This window comes from Henckelia pumila, chromosome 4, assembly GCF_033568475.1.
Source record: "Henckelia pumila isolate YLH828 chromosome 4, ASM3356847v2, whole genome shotgun sequence".
Taxonomy (NCBI): Eukaryota; Viridiplantae; Streptophyta; class Magnoliopsida; order Lamiales; family Gesneriaceae; genus Henckelia; species Henckelia pumila.
The window spans coordinates 165103676-165127701 of NC_133123.1; the positions used below are offsets into that span (position 1 = coordinate 165103676).

A 24026-nucleotide genomic window follows, 5' to 3' on the forward strand; every position below is an offset into this window, starting at 1 on the left:
AATATAAATACAACAACATTCATTATTTTTAGAGAACAATTAAGATTTTCAGATTATTGATTATTCAATACAAAATTCTCTCTAGAATTTTATCAAAGCTTTTGCTTTACCCCAAAATTAAACTTATCAAAGTTCATATCTTTGTGGCGTTTGTCAGTCGATTTTCAATTGGGTTGTCAAAGACAGGTTCATTTGAAGGTCTAATTGAATTATTGATTGTTTTCTATCGTGATTCTTTGTTGCTAGTTACAGGTTCAACTAGAGGTAGAGATCCAAATCTGTTACTTGTTCCAAAGTCGGGACAAAAATCTTTGAATTCTTTTGTTATCGAATTGAGGTGCGATTCGTTGTAATCGTGTTTCCTTTCATACATAAGATTTACATCATATACTAAATGTATACTAAGTTTATCTATGTTGTAAATCATGACTGAGCAGTATGGATAATATTGGACTTTAGGACTATGGCTTCTCGTAGGGAAAACAACAACAACAACAACAACAACAACAACAACCATGACGACTGTGAACCAAATAATCAGAACAATCAGAACAACCAATTCTTGGCGGGATTAACTACTTTGCTACAAGAGCAGAGTCGTATTCAGGGATCACAAATTCAACAGCTTCTCCAAGCCCAAGCGACCAATGCTGGTAATAATCGTGCTGGAATGGTTAAGAACCCAATCTACAAACGGTTCTTGGAATTAGGACCACCCGAGTTCAAAGGAGAAACTGATCCTTTAGTCGCTGAACAATGGTTTCAGGCTATGGAGACTGCTTTTGAATTTATGCAAGTCTCAAACACGGACCGTGTGAGGTGTGCCACCTACATGTTCTGAGATGATGCCCGAATATGGTGGAATGGAGCCAAAGTTGCCTTAAATCTAACAAATCTATCTTGGAATGGATTCAAGGATGTTTTCTATGGAAAATATTTTACGGTGAGCACTAGGACAAGATTGGCGAGAGAATTCTTGGAGCTTCGCCAAGGCAACATGTCAATTGCTGAGTATCACACTAACTCCAAAAGACTTTAAAATATAAATTTATAACAATAAAATGAAAGAGTGGGTGCCCGGATAGCCAACTTGTGGCTAAGGGCTTTTATGACTCTTTGTGTAAACAATCTTTGTTTAATATAATTTACATTTTATTAATGGCAATGACTTTATCTTTCTTCATATTGTTATATTGTGATATACTATTGTTGTTTTGATAAAGACCTTGAATATACTATAGTGTATGTAAGATGTGGTAGTACATGGGGATGACTATCATGAAACACATCTTATAGTCACTGTATATTCTAAACAGTTCCTAGTCGATTGAGCCGTCCGAAAATAAGGATAAGGATCGCTCGATTTTGAGACTAGCATTTGCGATGCAGAGTACCACGTTTCATTGGTAGGGAACATAGAGATGTTCGAAGCATGCAAATGGATATTCATATGATGAATGATCGAACTACCCTATTCGGACTTTCCAAGTGGTTATCACTTATCGAGTGGATAAAGTCCGCGTTTTTGGTTGTACACCATTAGTCCTTATTACTTGAAACATCATTGAGACTCTATATGCTAGTACTGTGCTTTGACTCGTTTACCGACTCTATGGGGGTCATCAGGTGTCGGGATTGGGTACAGTTACGACGCATATAGGAGTCGATGCTTTGTTTTCAAGGATTCACCACATACTTGCGAGTGTGGATATCCTATGCGATCTGAGGAGATATTAGTGTGACGAATCTCTGGCCAGAGTACATGATGTGTTTTTGGTTAATGGTTATCCTAGTAACACATGCGATGTCACTAATAGATCTCCAAGATGTTGTGCATAGTTATCGAATCTCGAACGACTCTCGATGCACCAATGTTGTTGATTCGATCGGGATATTTGGTTGAAGGGACCGTACTGTACGCTAACCAAAATCTACTGGTTCTTGCAGGCACTATCAGTAATACCTAGGGAATCATGGGGCGATGTTGCTAGACGCTCTTACCATGATTCGTTGGGTAAGTCGGAAATTGTTGTTCCGAGTCACAAGGAGTTGTGAGCCCACGGCTAGCTGTATTCCTGAACCATTGAGGGTTACACAAGTAATGGATTACTGAAACCCCGTAGAGATAGTTAAATTAAAAGAGTTAAATTTAATGAAAGAGAAATTGGATTTCTCAACTAAAGGGAGTGGAATTTCCTAAAATGACATAGTGATGGGCATTTTTGGAAATCACTGAATTCGGATTCAGAAAAATTATCTTGACTCTAAAAGATGCAGAAATGGTTTCTGTGCACATTGGTGAAATCAGTTTATCAATCGGAGTCACGATGAATTTTATATTAATTTCTATAACAACGGGCTTGGCTTGTTGGGCTTAAGTTATGGATTGTGGGCTTTAAGGAGTTAGAGTCCTGATACAATTATAACTAGAAATTATCTATAAATAGAGGTGTTGGGTTCGAAAATCAAACACTTTGTGTCTTATAATTTTCGAAATTACACTCTAAATATTCTAAGGGTTTTCGAAATCCTTGTCCCTCCCGGAGAAAATTCAGACTTGTGATTTTTGTGAAAAATTACAATTCTGAATTAACAGATCATATCTGTTTATTCTCTACGCAAAACTTCTGATTGATTTCTTGTGCAGTCAATCAGAGGGTTTCTGTTTTCTGTTCGTGGACCTTATTCCGGTGTTTGATCATGACGCCATCGGTTCCCGGGATATACAAGAAGAGCAGATTAAATTCTGTTGGTGTCCATAATCTTGCTTCGAGATTGGACGTAAAATATTTAATTAATTATTATTTATTTTACTTGTGTGATTTAATCGTTAAACGTTTTGATACCCATGATATGAAATTGTTTCATATCAAAGAAAAATAAAATTTTTAAACTTCCGCTGCACCGGGTATCAATTCAATTGATCTGAACAAGGTTTTCCAACAGTGGTATCAGAGCCAGGTTGCTCAGATCAAACGATTAAATTAATCGATTGTAGAAAATTTTTGGCCTCGGGTTTTTGAAACAAAACATATTTTTAAAAAAATCAAAAATTTTATTTTTCTGACGGGCAAGAAAAAAGGGCAGCGATCCAAGGGCAGCGATCGTCGCTGCCCATGGGCAGCGCCGTATCGCTGCCCAGGGCAGCGCACGGCGCTGCGGGCAGCGGTGGGCTGCCCAGCCCGCGCCCGGTCAGGGCACGGGCTGCCCGGGATTGTCCCGGGCAGCCCGAAAAAATTAAAAATTGATTTTTGAAAATTTTGAATTTTTGAAATTCTAGTGTTTGATCCGATCGAAAAATGTTTTTGATAAGATCACGAGGCATCGGATCGAATTCTTCGAGTCCGAAATTTTTAAAATTGATTTTTGGATAAATTTGAATTTTTGGAAAATTTAAATATTTTATCCGTTAAATTGAATTTTGAAAATTGATTATTTTGGTACAATTGATGATAAGATGTGATCTTATGGATGGATAAGATAAAATATGATTTTATCTTTTAAATTATGATGCCACAGCATGTTTATCCAATTATTTAAATTTTGAATTTAAAATTGGATAATGGGATGATCGATTGCCATAACCTATTTTGTAGGTGTATGTTAGGAATTTACATTTGTCTTATTGTTGTTGATGTTTATTAATGGGCTTGATTTATAGCCCAATATGATTGTCATATGTAATAAAAGTGGGCCTGGTTTATGGCCCGTTTCCACCCCTACAAATGTATCCCATATTTGTCATCGAAATTTATTGTAAATTTATTAGACTTAGTGGGAGACAAAGATTTGAAGAAATGGTGGGCCCAGCAAACAATGAAGACTGAAGAAATGTAAATTGGAAGCTCAATGTAATAGGATTGCATTGCATACCTGCATATTACCTAGGATTGGACTTAGACTCGTGATTGGCAACCACGGGTCGAATAGATAATGAGATCGATCATCCTTAAATAATATATGATATTATTGATGTATGCATGTTTAGAACAAATTGTATTAATCCCGCAAGCATACATAAAAATGAATGATGAGACAAATTTTCAAAATTAAAAATCCCTCATTTTAAATATGATTTAAAATTTATATCAAGATTAATAAAAAGGAATTTAAATATTGTTTAAATTTTCTTACCTTCCATCAACGATCAATGTATGAGATGCTATCCGCGGATATGGTCCGGCTCATATTATTAGGGGGGCCCGTTCGTCGGAAAGCTGTACATTGGATCGACAAATGTTGTAAGTTGGGTGGAACTCCCATGGGATCGGCTCATATTATTGGGGGATCCACATGGCGACCGTCCATCACAACTTAATATTGATGGGTCATCTTGACATGTCACAATAAACGGCGTCATATTATTGGGCCCTTATTGGACATGAGGTAAATACAAGGGGGTTACTTTGAAAGTAATTGGGCTCTACTTTTTGAAAATTATGGTTGGCTGATATTATTCGGGACTATGATTTGTCAATTGGACTCCATGTTCTCACTAAGGAAAAAGTTTCCCGTTTTCACTAGAGGGTGGTGAAATCGTTAAAATAGTGGGAGTGTAATTCATAAAATTAAAATTTGCCATATTTTATGTCTTAGTAAATTAATTAAACAATCACTGATTATTGTCTGTTTCCTTTTCAGTATATCGTTACAATGAATTCGCGTAATCCACTATTTTCAATTCTCGAACAAAACAAACTTACTGGCGCAAACAATACGGAATGATTCCATAAGTTAAGATTGTCCTAAGTTCGGAAAAGATTTTCTAAGTGTTAGAAAAGGCTTCTCCAAAAACAGCCCCGGCTGATGTAACTGCCAAAAGGTTGGCCGAACTAGAGAAATGGTTGGACCATGATCTCAAGGCCAAATGTTACATGCAAAATTGGACAAGTCTAAACAAGTTTGCCATCACTGCAAGAAACCCGGTCATTGGAAACGTAACTGCAAGGAATACCTCGAGCAGTTGCGAACTGCAAAAGGTATGTTTTACATTGAAATAAATGTTTTTCTTAATACTACTTCTTGGGTATTGGATACCAGATGTAGATCTCACATTTGCAATGAGTTGCAAATGATGACAAGAAGTAATAGGCTAAGGATGGGTGAGACCCAGTCAAGGCTCGGGAATGGTTCCAGAGTTAAATCCATAGCTATGGGAAATATTTGTTTAATTTTGCAAACAAATTTTAAGTTGTATTATGAGAAAGATATTTTTATTTGTGCCAAAGATTTCATTAAAACATTATTTCTATTTCTATGCTTGATAGAGATGGGTTTTCTTGTAATTTTGTGAATGAGATTTGCAATATTTACAAGAATGAATATTTGATTTGAAGTGGACAATTTAAAAACGATCTATATAACTTAAAATTAAAAGACGTTCCAATTAATTATGTTGATAAACCGGTAACAACAAATAAAAGAAAAACGATAGTCAAAACCCGGCAAACCTTTGGCATGCTAGGTTATGTCATATTTCCTCAAGGAGGATGAACAAGCTAGTGGGAGAGGGCATGTTTGATATGTCTGAAATTAACTCTCTACCTACTTGTGAGTCCTGCCTAAAGGGAAAAATGACTAAATCTCCTTTCAAAGGGAAACCTGAGCGAAGTCAAAATCTGTTGGATTTGATCCATACAGATGTTTGCGGTCCATTTAGGATTGGTACTAAATGTGGCAACATCTACTTCATTACCTTTACTGATGATTATTCAAGGTATGGGTATTTATATTTAATGAAATATAAGTCTGAAGCATTTGAAAGGTTCAAAGAATTCAAGGCTGAAGTAGAAAACATGCAAGGGAAAAGTATTAAAGCACTTCGATCGGATCAAGGTGGAGAATACTTAAGTACCGAGTTTTTGGACTATCTAAAAGAGAATGGGATTCTCTCTCAGTGGACTCCTCCTATGACACCTCAGCTGAATGGTGTTTCGGAGCGTCGCAATCGAACTTTGTTGGACATGGTTAGATCCATGATGAGCTTCACTGATCTTCCACCTTCGTTTTGGGGCTACGCGCTTGAAACGACGGTATTGTTGTTAAACAACATCCACACTAAAGCAGTAGATAAAACACCATACGAGTTATGGAATGGCAAAGATCCTAAGTATTCGTACATGAGGATTTGGGGATGTCCTGCTTACGTGAAGCAGACAGTGGGAGATAAGTTGGATAGTCGATCCATCTTATGTTATTTTGTGGGGTATCCGAAGAATTCAATCGGATATTATTTCTATCATCCTGCTGAAACAAAGGTGTTTGTTTCAAGGAATGCCACCTTCTTGGAGAAGGAATTCTTATTGGATAAGAAAGGCAAGATGATGGAACTCGAAGAAATTCGAGAAGAACCCAAAATACAAATTAACGATCCTACACCTCAAGAATCATCACAAGACACGCCTATTGCTAGAAGATCCGAGAGGACTTCTAGGCCTCCTGTTAGATATGGTATTCTTCTTGAAGGGGATCAAAGTGAACCCGATATTGGATGTGATCCAAGAAACTTCAAGGAAGCAATTTCTGATGCGGATTCTAATTTAGGGTTTGAAGCAATGCAGTCGGAAATAGACTCGATGCATTCAAACCAAGTTTGGTCTTTAGTAGATCCTCCTGATGGAATTTTTCCAATAGGATGTAAATGGATTTACAAAAGAAAACTTGGGCCTGATGGCAAGGTGTTGACCTATAAGGCACGATTGGTTGCAAAAGGTTATACTCAAAGACAAGGAGTTGACTATGATGAAACCTTTTCACCAGTCGCAATGTTCAAGTCCATAAGAATCCTAATTGACATAGCAGCATGGTATGACTATGAGATATGGAAAATGGATGTGAAGACTGCATTTCTTAATGGAAACATTAAGGAAGAAATCTATATGATGCAGCCTGAAGGATTCACCTCCATGGGAAGCGAGCATAAGGTATGCAAGCTTCAGAGATCAATTTATGGTCTAAAACAAGCATCAAGAAGTTGGAACCAGAAATTTGATGAAACAATAAAGGATTTTGGTTTCATCAAGAACCCGGAGGAACCATGCGTGTACAAGAAAGTAGTTAAGGATGCAGTAACATTCTTAATACTTTATGTTGATGACATCCTACTCATTGGGAATGACGTAGGGATGTTGCAGTCAACAAAGATATGGTTATCAGGTAGATTCTCGATGAAGGATTTGGGTGAGGCATCCTATATTCTAGGGATACAGATCTATAGAGATAGATCTAAGAGAATGATAGGACTCACTCAAGCAACCTACATCGACACTATATTGAAAAGGTTTTCAATGTATGAGTCCAAGAGAGGACATCTACCTATGTGTCATGGAGTTTCTCTATCCAAGTCTATGTGTCCCAAGACTGACGAAGAGATAGAGAAAATGACACATATACCATATGCGTCAGCCATAGGTAGTATCATGTATGGGATGATATCTACTAGACCGGATGTGGCCTATGCTCTGAGCGTCACGAGCAGATATCAAGCCAATCCAGGTCAAATGCATTGGAAAGCCGTGAATGATATTCTTAAGTACTTGAGAAGAACTAAGAATATATTCATGGTTTATGGTGGAAGAGAATTGAAGTTGGAAGGCTACACCGACTCTAGCTTCCAAAGTGACGTGGATGACTCGAAATCAACCTCTGGATTTGTATTCGTGCTCAATGGCGGTGCTGTCTCTTGGAAGAGTTTCAAGCAAGACACCACAGCGGATTCCACCACTGAGGCAGAATACATTGCAACATCAGCTGCTGCTAAAGAGGCGGTTTGGATGAGGAAATTCATCCAAGAGTTGGGTATGATTCCAGAATCTGTTGGTCCAGTCCCGGTGTACTGCAACAACACTGGTGCCGTTGCTCAGGCAAAGGAACCATGGTCTCATCAAAGTTCTAAACACATACTGAGAAAATACCACATCATCCGGAAGATCGTGAAAAGAGGAGACATTACAGTCGAGAGAGTGGCCTCTGCAGACAATATCGCTGATCCGCTTACGAAGCCCTTGCCAGGACCATTGTTTGACAAACATCGCGAAGCAATGGAATTACGTAATATGACTAGTTTGCTTTAGGGCAAGTGGGAAATTGAAAGAGTGGGTGCCCGGATAGCCAACTTGTGGCTAAGGGATTTTATGACTCTTTGTGTAAACAATCTTTGTTTAATATAATTTACATTTTATTAATGGCAATGACTTTATCTTTCTTCATATTGTTATATTGTGATATACTATTGTTGTTTTGATAAAGATCTTGAATATACTATAGTGTATGTAAAATGTGGTAGTACATGGGGATGACTATCATGAAACACATCTTATAGTTACTGTATATTCTAAACAGTTCCTAGTTGATTGAGCCGTCCGAAAATAAGGATAAGGATCGCTCGAGTTTGAGACTAGCATTTGCGATGCAGAGTACCACGTTTCATTGGTAGGGAACATAGAGATGTTTGAAGCATGCAAATGGATATTCATATGATGAATGATCGAACTATACTATTCGGACTTTCCAAGTGGTTATCACTTATCGAGTGGATAAAGTCCGCATTTTTGGTTGTACACCATTAGTCCTTATTACTTGAAACATCATTGAGACTCTATATGCTAGTACTGTGCTTTGACTCGTTTACCGACTCTATGGGGGTCATCAGGTATCGGGATTAGGTACAGTTATGATGCATATAGGAGTCGATGCTTTGTTGTCAGGGATTCACCACATACTTGCGAGTGTGGATATCCTATGCGATCTGAGGAGATATTAGTGTGACGAATCTCTGGCCAGAGTACATGATGTGTTTTTGGTTAATGGTTATCCTAGTAACACATGCGATGTCACTAATAGATCTCCAAGATGTTGTGCATAGTTATCGAATCTCGAACGACTCTCGATGCACCAATGGTTGTTGATTCGATCGGGATATTTGGTTGAAGGGACCGTACTGTACGCTAACCAAAATCTACTTGTTCTTGCAGGCACTATCAGTAATACCTAGGGAATCATGGGGCGATGTTGCTAGACGCTCTTACCATGATTCGTTGGGTAAGTCGAAAATTGTTGTTCCGAGCCACAAGGAGTTGTTGTTGGAAAACGGTGTTCAGATCAATCAGAATTGATACCCGGTGCAGCGGAAGTTTTAAAATTTTATATGGAACGATTCCATATCATGGGTATCAAAACTTTACGATTAAATTGTGCGTGTAAAAATTAAATAACAATTAAATTTTTACCTTGAATCTCGAAACGAGATTATGGACACCAACAGATAACTCTGCTCTTGTTGTATATCCCAGGAACTGATGGACGAACAATTCTTCAATCAGGTCCACGAACAGAATTCGAATCCCTCTGATAGATTGCACTAGAAAATCTATCAGAAGTTTCTACGAAGAGAATTAACGAATTTGATCCGTTAAACCAGACTGCAAATTCGAAATTCACAGACTGGATTTCAGAGAGAAAAACACAAAGAGGGGGGCGGCCACTCTAGGTCTCAAAACCCTAGTGTTCGAAAATTATGAGACTTCTGTCTAATTTCTGCACTGCAATAACTTATTTATAATGTGGGCTGCTAACAGCTTAGGGCCCATTAGTCATAAGTTAAAGCCTGACAAGTAAAGCCTGCATATTCAGAAATTAATATAAAATTCATCGTGACTCAGTTTGATAAACCAATTTCACCAATGTGCACAGAAACCATTTCTGCATCTTTTAAAGTCAAGATAAATTTTCTGAATCCGAATTCAGTGATTTCCAAAAATGCCCATCCCTATGTCATTTTAGGAAATCTTACTCTTCTACTCTGATATAAGAAGTCCTACTTCTTTGTTCATTAAATTTAACTCTTTAAATTTAACTATCTCAACGGGAATTAGAAATCCATTACTTGTGTGATCCTCAATGGTTCAGGGATACAGCTAGCCGTAGGCTCACAACTCCTTGTGACTCGGAACAACAATTTCCGACTTACCCATCGAATCATGGTAAGAGCGTCTAGCAACATCGGCCCATGATTCCCTAGGTATCACTGATAGTGCCTACAAGAACCAGTAGATTTTGGTTAGCGTACAGTACGGTCCCTTCATCCATATATCCCGATCGAATCAACAACCATTGGTAAATCGAGAGTCGTTCGAGATTCGATAACTATGCAATGCATCTTGAAGATCAAATAGTGACATTGCATGTGCTACTAAGAAACCATTTCTTAAAACACATCATATACTCTGGCCAGAGATTCGTCACACTAATATCTCCTCAGATTGCATAGGATATCTACACTCGCAAGTATGTGATGAATCCTTGACAACAAAGCATCGACTCCTATATGTGTCGTAACTGTACCCAATCCCGACACCTGATGACCCCAATAGAGTCGGTAAATGAGTCAAAGTACAGTACTAGCATATAGAGTCTCAATGATGTTTCAAGTAGTAAGGACTAATGGTGTACAACCAAAACCGCGGACTTTATCCACTCGATAAGTGATAACCACTTGGAAAGTCCGGATAGGGTAGTTCGATCATTCATCGTATGAATATCCATTTGCATGCTTTGAACATCTCTATGTTCCATACCAATGAAACGTGGTACTCGGCATCGCAAATGCTAGTCTCAATCTCGAGCGATCCTTATCCTTATTAACGGACGGCTCAATCGACTAGGAACTGTTTAGAATATACATTGAGTATAAGATGTGTTTCATGATAGCCATCCCCATGTGCCACCACATCTTACATACACTATAGTATATTCAAGGTCTTCATCTAAACATCTTATAGTATGTCACAACATAATAATATGATAAAAGATAAAGTAAATGCCATTATAAAAGTGTAAATTATATTAAACAAAAGATTGTTTATACATAGAGTCATAAAAGCCCTTAGCCACAAGTTGGCTCACCAGGCACCCACTCTTTCAATCTCCCACTTGCCCTAAAGCCAACTAGTCATACTACGTAGTCCCATTGCTTCGCGATGTTTGTAAAATAATGGTCCTGGCAAGGGCTTAGTAAGTGGATCAGCGATATTGTCTGCAGAGGCCACTCTCTCGACAGTGATGTCTCCTCTTTCCACGATCTCCCGGATGATGTGGTATTTCCTCAGTACGTGTTTGGATCTTTGATGAGACCTTGGTTCCTTTGCCTGAGCAACGGCACCCGTGTTGTCACAGTACACCGGGACTGGATCAACAGCTTCAGGAATAACGCCCAACTCTTGGACGAAATTCCTCATCCAAACGGCCTCTTTAGCAGCAGCTGATGCCGCAATGTATTCTGTCTCAGTGGTGGAATCCGCTGTGGTGTCCTGCTTGGAACTCTTCCAAGAGACAGCACCGCCGTTGAGCATGAACAGAAATCCAGAGGTTGACTTCGAGTCATCCACGTCACTTTGGAAGCTAGAGTCGGTATAGCCTTCCAATTTCAGTTCTCTTCCTCCATAAACCATGAATACATTCTTAGTTCTTCTCAAGTACTTAAGAATATCCTTCACGGCTTTCCAATGCATTTGACCGGGATTGGCTTGATATCTGCTCGTGACACTCAGAGCAACTGCCACATCCGGTCTGGTGGATATCATCCCATACATGATACTCCCTATGGCTGATGCATATGATATGTGTGTCATTTTCTCTATCTCTTCGTCAGTCTTGGGACACATAGACTTGGATAGAGAGACTCCATGACACATAGGTAGATGTCCTCTCTTGGACTCATCCATTGAAAACCTTTTCAATATAGTGTCGATGTAGGTAGCTTGAGTAAGTCCTATCATTCTCTTAGATCTATCTCTATAGATCTGTATCCCTAGAATATAGGATGCCTCACCCAAATCCTTCATCGAGAATCTACCTGATAACCATATCTTTGTTGACTGCAACATCCCTACATCATTCCCAATGAGTAAGATGTCATCAACATAAAGTACTAAGAATGTCACAGCATCCTTAACTACTTTCTTGTACACGCACGGTTCCTCCGGGTTCTTGATGAAACCAAAATCCTTTATTGTTTCATCAAATTTCTGGTTCCAACTTCTTGATGCTTGTTTGAGACCATAGATCGATCTCTGAAGCTTGCATACCTTATGCTCGCTTCCCATGGATGTGAATCCCTCGGGCTGCATCATATAGATTTCTTCCTTAATGTTTCCATTAAGAAATGCAGTCTTCACATCCATTTGCCATATCTCATAGTCATACCATGCTGCTATGGCAATAAGAATTCTTATGGACTTGAACATTGCGACTGGTGAAAAAGTTTCATCATTGTCAACTCCTTGTCTTTGAGTATAACCTTTTGCCACAAATCGTGCCTTGTAGGTCAGTACCTTTCCATCAGGCCCAAGTTTTCTCTTATAGATCCATTTACACCCTATTGGAACAATTCCATCGGGAGGATCTACTAAAGTCCAAACTTGGTTTGTATGCATCGAATCTATTTCCGACTGCATAGCTTCAAGCCATAAATTCGAATCTGCATCAGAAATTGCTTCCTTGAAGTTTCTTGGATCACATCCAATGTCGGGTTCACTTTGATCCCCTTCAAGAAGAAAACCATATCTAATAGGAGGCCTAGAAGTCCTCTCGGATCTTCTAGTAATAGGTGTGTCAATCAATGGTTCCTGAGGTGTAGGATCATTATTTTGTATCTTGGGTTCTTCTCGAATTTCTTCGAGTTCCATCATCTTGCCTTTCCTATCCAATAAGAACTCCTTCTCCAAGAAGGTGGCATTCCTTGAAACAAACACTTTTGTTTCAGTAGGATGATAGAAATAATATCCGATTGAATTCTTCGGATACCCTACAAAATAACATAAGGTGGATCGACTATCCAACTTATCTCCCACTGTCTGCTTCACGTAAGCAGGACATCCCCAAATCCTCAAGTACGAATACTTAGGAGCTTTGCCATTCCATAACTCGTATGGTATTTTGTTCACTGCTTTAGTGTGAACGTTGTTCAACAACAATACCGCCGTTTCAAGAGCATAGCCCCAAAACGAAGGTGGGAGCTCAGTGAAGCTCATCATGGATAGAACCATGTCCAACAAAGTTCGATTGTGACGCTCCGAAACACCATTAAGCTGAGGTGTCATAGGAGGAGTCCACTGAGAGAGAATCCCATTCTCTTTTAGATAGCTCAAAAACTCGGTACTCAAGTATTCTCCACCTCGATCTGATCGAAGTGCTTTAATCCTCTTACCTAGTTTGTTTTCTACTTCAGCCTTGAATTCTTTGAACTTTTCAAATGATTCAGACTTATATTTCATCAAATATAAGTACCCATACCTAGAATAATCATCAGTAAAGGTAATGAAGTAGGTGTGACCAAATTTTGTACCAATACTAAATGGTTCGCAAACATCTGTATGGATCAAATCCAATAGATTTTGACTACGCTCAGGTTTTCCTTTGAAAGGAGATTTAGTCATTTTTCCTTTCAGGCAGGACTCACAAGTAGCTAGAGAGTTAATATCAGACATATCAAACATGCCCTCTCCCACTAGCTTGTTCATCCTCCTTGATGAAATATGACCTAGCCTAGCATGCCAAAGGTTTGCCGGGTTTTGACTATCGATTTTCCTTTTGTTCGTTGTTACCGGTTTATCAACATAATTTATTGGAACGTCTTTTAATTTTAAGTTATATAGATCGTTTTCAAGTTGTCCATTTCCAATCAAACATTCAATCTTGTAAATATTGCAAATCCCATTCACAAAATTGCAAGAAAAACCATCTCTATCAAGCATAGAAACAAAAATAATGTTTTTAATCAAGTCTGGAACAAATAAAACATCTCTCAAAAGTAACTTAAAATCGTTCTGCAAAATTAAATAAACGTCTCCCACAGCTTTGGCTTCAACTCTAGAACCATTTCCGAGCCTCAGCTGGGTCTCACCCATTCTAAGCTTGCGACTTCTTGTCATCACCTGCAAATTATTGCAAATGTGAGATCCACATCCGGTATCCAATACCCAAGAAGTAGTATTAAGTGAAACATTTATTTCAATATAAAACATACCCTTCGCAGTTCGCAATTGCTCTAGATATTCCTTGCAGTTACGTTTCCAATGACCGGCTTTCTTGCAGTGATGGCAAACATCCTTGGACTTTTCCATGTTTGAAGCCTTTGTCTTGTTCTTCTTCTCGGGTCCGGTTTTCTTGGATGGGGCAGAACGTTTCTTACCCTTTGTACTTGGCCCCTTCTTAGCAGAAGAAGAGGAGCCCACCAAGAGAACCGGTTTATCCTTCTTTAAAGTGGCTTCATAAGTTACAAGCATATTGACCATCTCTTCAAGGGAGGCCTCTATCTTGTTCATATTGAAATTCACCACAAAACCGTCAAACGATGAAGGAAGAGAGAGAAGTAATAAGTCCACATTGAGTTCATGCTCCAATACCAAATCAAGCGTTACCAACTTCTGAATGAGCCAAATCACGCGTACCCCATGATCACGGACCGAAGTTCTTCACGCATGCGACACGTCATTAACTCTTTTACAGTAGCGAACCTTTCAGCTCTCGATTGAGCCCCAAAAAGTTCCTTGAGTTGTACGTGAATGTCAGCAGCATTCACGGTATCCTCAAATCGCCTTTGGAGTTCATCAGACATCGAAGCTTGCATATAGCATTTGGCCTTGATATCATGGTCCCACCATTTATCAAGTTTGGCCAACTCTTCCGGACTTATATCAGCTGGTGCTTCCTTCGGAGGAGATTTTTCTAACACGTAGAACATCTTCTCCGAGGTCAAGACAATCTTCAACTTACGGAACCATTCCGTATAGTTTGCGCCAGTCAGTTTATTTTGTTCGAGAATAGAAAATAGTGGATTGCGCAAATTCATCTTAATGAAATACTGAAAAGAAACAGACAATAATCAGTGATTGTTTAATTAATTTACTAAGACATAAATTAGGCGAAATTTATTTTATGAATCTCACTCCCACTATTTTAACGATTTCACTACCCTCTAGTGAAAACGAGAAACATTTTCTTTAGTGGGAACATGGAGTCCAATTGACAAACTATAGTCCCGAATTATATCAGCCAACCATAATTTTCAAAAGGTAGAGCCCAATTGCTTCCAAAGCAACCTCCATGTTTTTACCTCATGTCAATAAGGGCCCAATAATATGACGCCGTTTATTGTGACATGTCAAGATGACCCATCAATATCAAGTTGTGATGGACGGTCGCCATGTGGATCCCCAATAATATGAGCCAATCCCATGGGAGTTCCATCCAACTTACAACATGTGTCGATCCAATGTACAGCTTTCCGACGAACGGGCCCCCATAATAATATGAGCCGGACCGTATCCGCGGGTAGCATCTCATACATTGATCGTTGATGGAAGGTAGGAACATTTAAACAATATTTAAATTTCCTTTATTTATCTTGATATAAATTTTAAATCATATTTAAAATGAGGGATTTTAATTTTTGAAAATTTGTCTCATCATTTAAAATTTGTATGCTTGCGGGATTCATACAATTTAGTCTAAACATGCATACAACGATAATATCATATATTATATTTTAGGATGATCGATTCCATTACTAATCGACCCGTGGTTGCCAATCACGAGTCTAAGTCCAATCCTAGGTGATATGCAAGTATGCAATGCAATCCTATTACATTGTGCTTCCAATTTACATTTCTTCAGTCTTTATCATTGCTTGCTGGTCCCACCTCCATCTTCAAAAACTCCCACTATTTCTAGTGAATTTACAATAAATTACTATGACAAATAAAGGGATACATTGTAGGGGTGGGAACGGGCCATAAACCAGGCCCACTTTTATTACAAATGATAAAATCAAATTTGGGCCATAAACCAGGCCCATTAATAAAACCCAACAATCAATAATAAAGTCAAATGTAAACAACCTAACATACACCTATAATATTGGTCATGGCAATCGATCATCCTTATCCAATAATATTTAATTCAAAATTAATTTATTGGATAACATGCAATGACAATTAAATTAAAAAGGATAAAATCATATTCCATATATAAAATCTTATTTTACATACAAAATCATATTTTACCTTTTTATCAAATAAAATCATATTTTACATATAAAATCCAATTTTATACATAAAATCATATTTTACTCAATATTTCCATAAGATCATATCTTATCATCAATTGTACCAAAAATAATTAATTTCATAAAATCTGATTTAACGGATAAAATCTATAAATTTTCCAAAAATTCAAATTTATCCAAACATCAATTTTAAAATTTTCGGACTCGAACAATTCGATCCAACGCCTCGTGGACCAATCAAAAACAATTTTCGATCGGACCAAAAATAGAATTTTAACATATTAAAATTTTAATTAAAAATAAAAATTAATTTTCTCGGGCCGCCCGGGACGATCCCGGGCAGCCCGCGCCCCAAAAGGGGCTCGGGCCGGGCAACCCGTCGCTGCCCCTTGGGCAGCGACGATCGCTGCCCCGGGTTTGCCCATTAATTTTAAATTTTTAAAATCCTTTTGTTTCAAAAAACCAAGGCTTAAAAATTTTGTACAATCGATTAATTTTATCGCTTGATCTGAGCAACCTGGCTTTGATACCACTGTTGGAAAACGGTGTTCAGATCAATCAGAATTGATACCCGGTGCAGCGGAAGTTTTAAAATTTTATATGGAACGATTCCATATCATGGGTATCAAAACTTTACGATTAAATTGTGCGTGTAAAAATTAAATAACAATTAAATTTTTACCTTGAATCTCGAAACGAGATTATGGACACCAACAGATAACTCTGCTCTTGTTGTATATCCCAGGAACTGATGGACGAACAATTCTTCAATCAGGTCCACGAACAGAATTCGAATCCCTCTGATAGATTGCACTAGAAAATCTATCAGAAGTTTCTACGAAGAGAATTAACGAATTTGATCCGTTAAACCAGACTGCAAATTCGAAATTCACAGACTGGATTTCAGAGAGAAAAACACAGAGAGGGGGGCGGCCACTCTAGGTCTCAAAACCCTAGTGTTCGAAAATTATGAGACTTCTGTCTAATTTCTGCACTGCAATAACTTATTTATAATGTGGGCTGCTAACAGCTTAGGGCCCATTAGTCATAAGTTAAAGACTGACAAGCAAAGCCTGCATATTCAGAAATTAATATAAAATTCATCGTGACTCAGATTGATAAAACAATTTCACCAATGTGCACAGAAACCATTTCTGCATCTTTTAAAGTCAAGATAAATTTTCTGAATCCGAATTCAGTGATTTCCAAAAATGCCCATCCCTATGTCATTTTAGAAAATCTTACTCTTCTACTCTGATATAAGAAGTCCTACTTCTTTGTTCATTAAATTTAACTCTTTAAATTTAACTATCTCAACGGGAATTAGAAATTCATTACTTGTGTGACCCTCAATGGTTCAGGGATACAGCTAGCCGTGGGCTCACAAATCCTTGTGACTCGAAACAACAATTTCCGACTTACCCATCGAATCATGGTAAGAGCGTCTAGCAACATCGGCCCATGATTTCCTAGGTATCACTGATAGTGCCTACAAGAACCAGTAGATTTTGGTTAGCGTACAGTACGGTCCCTTCATCCATATATCCCGATCGAATCAACAACCATTGGTAAATCGAGAGTCGTTCGAGATTCGATAACTATGCAATGCATCTTGAAGATTAAATAGTGACATCGCATGTGCTACTAAGAAACCATTTCTTAAAACACATCATGTACTCTGGACAGAGATTCGTCACACTAATATCTCCTCAGATTGCATAGGATATCCACACTCGCAAGTATGTGGTGAATCCTTGACAACAAAGCATCGACTCCTATATGTGTCGTAACTGTACCCAATCCCGACACCTGATGACCCCAATAGAGTTGGTAAACGAGTCAAAGTACAGTACTAGCATATAGAGTCTCAATGATGTTTCAAGTAGTAAGGACTAATGGTGTACAACCAAAACCGCGGACTTTATCCACTCGATAAGTGATAACCACTTGGAAAGTCCGGATAGGGTAGTTCGATCATTCATCGTATGAATATCCATTTGCATGCTTTGAACATCTCTATATTCAATACCAATGAAACGTGGTACTCGGCATCGCAAATGCTAGTCTCAATCTCGAGCGATCCTTATCCTTATTAATGGACGGCTCAATCGACTAGGAACTGTTTAGAATATACAGTGACTATAAGATGTGTTTCATGATAGCCATCCCCATGTGCCATCACATCTTATATACACTATAGTATATTCAAGGTCTTCATCTAAACATCTTATAGTATGTCACAACATAATAATATGATAAAAGATAAAGTAAATGCCATTATAAAAGTGTAAATTATATTAAACAAAATATTGTTTATACATAGAGTCATAAAAGCCCTTAGCCACAAGTTGGCTCACCGGGCACCCACTCTTTCAGTTGTGAGCCCACGGCTAGCTGTATTCCTGAACCATTGAGGGTTACACAAGTAATGGATTACTAAAACCCCGTAGAGATAGTTAAATTTAAAGAGTTAAATTTAATGAAAGAGAAATTGGATTTCTCAACTAAAGGGAGTGAAATTTCCTAAAATGACATAGTAATGGGCATTTTTGGAAATCACTGAATTCGGATTCAGAAAAATTATCTTGACTCTAAAAGATGCAGAAATGGTTTCTGTGCACATTGGTGAAATCAGTTTATCAATCGGAGTCACGATGAATTTTATATTAATTTCTATAACAACGGGCTTGGCTTGTTGGGCTTAAGTTATGGATTGTGGGCTTTAAGGAGTTAGAGTCCTGATACAATTATAACTAGAAATTATCTATAAATAGAGGTGTTGGGTTCGAAAATCAAACACTTTGTGTCTTATAATTTTCGAAATTACACTCTAAATATTCTAAGGGTTTTCGAAATCCTTGTCCCTCCCGGAGAAAATTCAGACTTGTGATTTTTGTGAAAAATTACAATTCTGAATTAACAGATAATATCTGTTTATTCTCTACGCAAAACTTCTGATTGATTTCTAGTGCAGTCAATCAGAGGGTTTCTGTTTTTTGTTCGTGGACCTTATTCCGTTGATTGATCGTGACGCCATCGGTTCCCGGGATATACAAGAAGAGCAGATTAAATTCTGTTGGTGTCCATAATCTCGCTTCGAGATTGGAGGTAAAATATTTAATTAATTATTATTTATTTTACTTGTGTGATTTAATCGTTAAACGTTTTGATACCCATGATATGAAATTGTTTCATATCAAAGAAAAATAAAATTTTTAAACTTACGCTGCACCGGGTATCAATTCAATTGATCTGAACAAGGTTTTCCAACATAAAACTCGTGACTAAACGTTCACGAAGTCAAGAAAATACTGATGCAACCCTACAACAAATACCTTCTAAAATATGATACGTCGAAACCTACTACTAATATTTAAATGGGGTAAGGGAATGTGAGTTACTACAAACAAACTACTACATCAAATACATTTCAAATAATCGAGGAACTTCCATAACGAATATCAAACTAAAATGAACATTTAAAAGACGAAACATTTGAATCCCCTTAAACTCAACATTTAAAACCATGACAATGAAATAATAAAATCATTACTTTTAAACATCATACATAAATATTGTAATAACAATATAAATAAACATATGTAAGTATTTTTCTTTAAAAACATCAGAGCTTCAGAACTGTCGTGCCATGAAGTGTCTTTGCCTCTTGGACTCTTCAGTCATGCTACCAAAGCTTTTTAAACCAAAACTGCTTAACCATCTGCACCATTCAAGTATAGTGAGCCTAAAGGACTCAGCAAGATTAAAAATATGCATATCGATATCATTATTGCTTCAAAATACTTTAAACTTAAAATAGCTTGAACATACATAACATGATACCTTAAACTTGAGGAACTATAACGCAAACATCATGGACCTTTAAACTTAAAATCTTGAACATGAACTTCAAAACTCTTAAAAGATACAAGGAACTTAAACATGGACATCAACTTATTTAACTTTAAATCATGAAAATAGAATTCAGGCATATTCTCAAAACTTTACCATTTTATTCTTAAATAAACATTTGCACTTAACATCTAATAAATAGAATCATGCAACTTGGACAACATCAAACCGTGAACATAAACCATGAACATAACATAAAAACTTATCGTATTGGGGTGATGAATTATGTGAAATTGTGGCAACCATCATAATGGGCACATTCATAGTTCCTGTTGATCAACAAGCATATGACACTAAGTCTCATAACATTCGTTCTTTGGAAAGGCCCTCTCCGGAGCTCATCCCGGAGCACCAGTCCCGTGTACTTATCTGTCTCATTAGCCATGTTTGGAAAGGCCCTCTCCGGAGCCCAAACCGGAGTACCAATCCCGTGTTTGCCACCACAAAGACACATAAGACATCAAAAGCATTTTCATACATTAACATGTCATATCATGCTTCATCTTAACATCATTCATTCACGTCTCATCATTTTATCATTTCATCATAACTTTCATCATAACATTCATTTTATTATGAAGCATCATCATATCATCGTAACTTCCGTCATAACTTTCGTTTCATGAACATAAAACTTTACTCAATAACTTCATGCTTGTCATAGATGATAAAAATCATACTTTCATATTGAACATAGGTTTCATGAATGAAACTTAGACATGTACATGCATCACATAATGTAATCGATCCACGTAAGTCGTTCTTTTTGTTCTTGACTTAAAACTTGAAACTTTTTGCATAGAAACTCTTAAATATATTTTAGAAGCCTTAAAAGATCATTACCATGAAATTAGGACCCAAAAATCAAAACTTAAGAAAATTAATTCGAAGCTATAGCACTCCAGCGCTAAAAGAGACGCGCTGGGGCTCTATACTTGTGCATTTACAGTTCTGCTGCACTACAGTTGCTATGCATTCACACTGATATTTCGAGTTCTTGCACCCAGAATTTGGAAAAGTGGTAAACATAAAAGTTTTATCCCTTGATCTGGGATTTCTAATTCCGAAAACTTCACCTTAATTGGATATTTCAGTAAAGAGTTATGCTTATTCTCCCGAGATGTGTCAATGCCAAAAATTCAAACCACTCGACACACTTCGGGCCAATTTTGGCCAATCTTCCAAAATGATTTTTACAAAACTCAAAACACAAAAGTTGTAGATAAATAAGTTAGTTTTCAAATAAAATTGGCCTCATATCATTTATATCAGTACACTAAATGTTATCCTCAAAATCATAACAAGTGTTGGTAATCTGGTGCCACCGAACACAACTTCAACACTTCAAACTTCAAACATAAACTTCTTTTACCCAAAATCATAACTACATAAATCATCAAAACTCATTTTCTTGTAATTGAACATGGGTTAACTAACTTCAAAATACTAAAATCTTAAATGATTTTGCTTCAAAACTTTTAAACCGTAACTACCATCAAAATTGCTCAACTTCTTCAAAATCTCAAAAATTCATTTTCTTTCAATTAAACATCAATTTCTCACCTTTAAAACTTTCAATAACATCATAATCTTCAAATATTCATTATTTTCTACACATCTATCAAAAACTTGTCAAGAACGACCACGCTTCACAATTTCAATACTTCATAACATGATACTCGTAATTTCATGCTTCTTCAAAATCATAAACCATTAAAATATGCACATCAACATACATTTTGATATTAAAATAATTAAAATCTTGAATGGGTTTCAAAATCTTAAAATACTTGTTGAAAAGCTTGCCTTGAATGAAGGTTGAGATGATTCGGGACCTCGGCAATGAGCTAAACCTTGAACGAATGAAATATGTGGAAGCTATGCAAGCTTGGATCTTGGATCTTGGAGAAAACATGGAGAAGTAAGGGAATAGAAATAAGGAAGGAACCGTAGGGAAACTAAGGAAGAAGGTGGAGAAATGATAAGGTAGAGGGGGAAGAAACGTGTAAAAAGGAGATGAGGAAGTCAAAAGGGGAGACAAACCATTTAAGAATGGGGTATGGTTTTGTTAAGTGTAGTAATCAAACTTTAATATGTAATAGGTGTTGACTACTTAAAACGCAGTCCAACCATCACGCCTCAAACCGAGTTATAAAATTTCTTTTCTCGACTTGCACGTTAAAAACATATCAATATCATACTTAAAATACTCGTAAAAATATACTCTATCATTTCGTTCGTAGGTTAGCCTCGTCTCGCGAGTCCAAAATCAAACTCGACCTGAAATCATTAACTTAATCGAGAACGTTAAAATAAACTATGCGTAAACATGAAATCATATAGACTAACCATAATTTAAAATATTTAAAGAATATAAACCATTAAATCGAGCATAATAAATTAAATCATGGATAATAAAATGAAATAACTTAAAACAATCATTTAACACAATAAAAATATTTAAATGAAAAAAGTATTTAAATCATAATCAATCAAATGGAATAAATTAAAGCTAATTAAAAATTCCTTTGGAAATCATGAATAAATAACTTAAATCAATTAAAATTCATTAAATAAATCGTGAATGGACTTATGAATTTTCTGGGTATTACAGTTCGTCCCTTATTATTTCCGCAAATAAAGCCTGTCAATTTTTAAACAAAGGGTGTACAGGTTTTATAGCAAATGTTAATTGTGATCAAGAATTGGCCCGACCGAAACTTGAAGAAGTTGAGGTAGTGAGAGATTTCCCGGAAGTATTCCCAGAGGATATTGCAGGATTACCACCAGCTAGGGAGGTAGAATTTGGGATTGAGTTGATGCCCGGAACCCAACCAGTTTCCAAAGCACCGTACAGGTTAGCACCAACCGAAATGAAAGAATTGAAGGAGAAGTTACAAGAGCTACTCGATAAAGGATTCATCAGACCAAGTGTATCGCCTTGGGGTGCACCGGTGTTATTTGTCAAGAAAAAAGATGGGTCAATGAGGTTATGCATTGATTATAGATAATTGAACCGTGTAATGGTGAAGAACAAATATCCATTGCCGAGAATTAATGATTTTTTTGATCAGTTGCAAGGGGAAGTGGTGTTCTCTAAGATCGATTTGAGATCGGGCTACCACCAGTTGAAGGTTAAAGAGGGAGATGTTCAAAAAACGGCTTTTAGAACTCGTTACGGCCATTACGAGTTCTTAGTAATGCCGTTTGGAGTTACCAATGCACCGGTAATATTCATGGATCTTATGAACAGAGTGTTCCAGCATTTTTTGGATCAGTTTGTCATAGTATTCATAGATGACATCCTGATTTACTCTCGTAGTTTAGATGAGCATCGCCAGCATTTAACTACGGTTTTGCAAATTTTAAAAGAGAAACAGTTGTTTGCTAAGTTCAGTAACTGTGAATTTTGGCTTGAACAGATTACATTTTTAGGACACTTAGTTTCAGCGAAGGGAATAGAGGTTGATCCGTAAAAAATAGAGGCAATTAAAAATTGGGTCACTCCAAAGAATGCTACAGAGATACGGAGTTTTTTTGGGATTAGCGGGCTACTATAGGAGGTTCATGCAGGATTTCTCCAAAATAGCACTGCCACTAACGTCATTAACTCGCAAAAGTGCAAAGTTTGAATGGTCTGATCAGTGTGAGAAAAGCTTTCTAGAGCTGAAGGAAAAGTTGATGACAACACCAGTGCTAGCCATACCAAAAGGCTCAAGTCGATTCGTAATTTATACAGATGCTTCCAAGTGTGGATTAGGGGCTGTTTTGATGCAAGATGGGAAGGTAATAGCATATGCTTCACGACAGCTGAAGATTCATGAAAAAGAATTACCCTACCCACGACCTTGAATTGGCAGCAGTTGTCTTTGCATTGAAATTGTGGAAACATTATCTGTATGGTGAGAAATGCCAGATTTTCACAGATCATAAGAGCTTGAAATACTTCTTCACTCAGAAAGAGTTGAACATAAGACAGAGAAGATGTCTTGAATTGGTGAAAGATTATGACTGCGACATTAGCTATCACCCGGGTAAAGCTAATGTAGTA

General features: G+C 37.2%; 1 protein-coding gene across 1 annotated transcript; it reads left to right on the forward strand.

Moving 5' to 3' along the window:
• The first annotated feature begins 463 nt into the window (after positions 1-463).
• Positions 464-23451, forward strand: LOC140862275 (uncharacterized). The gene is made up of 4 exons (XM_073265286.1): positions 464-819; positions 22590-22908; positions 23050-23172; positions 23254-23451. Exons 1-4 carry the CDS (start codon positions 464-466, stop codon positions 23449-23451), a joined length of 996 nt encoding a protein of 331 aa, XP_073121387.1.
• Positions 23452-24026: the final 575 nt, after the last annotated feature.

Coding starts and splice junctions, on each gene's coding strand:
- LOC140862275 (XM_073265286.1), top strand. CDS start 464: ATGGCTTCTCGTAGGGAAAACAACAACAACAACAACAACAACAACAAC. Junction 820..22,589: donor TCAAACACGGACCGTGTGAG/GTGTGCCACCTA, acceptor TGGGTATTACAG/TTCGTCCCTTATTATTTCCG. Junction 23,173..23,253: donor ACGGCCATTACGAGTTCTTA/GTAATGCCGTTT, acceptor TTTTTGGATCAG/TTTGTCATAGTATTCATAGA.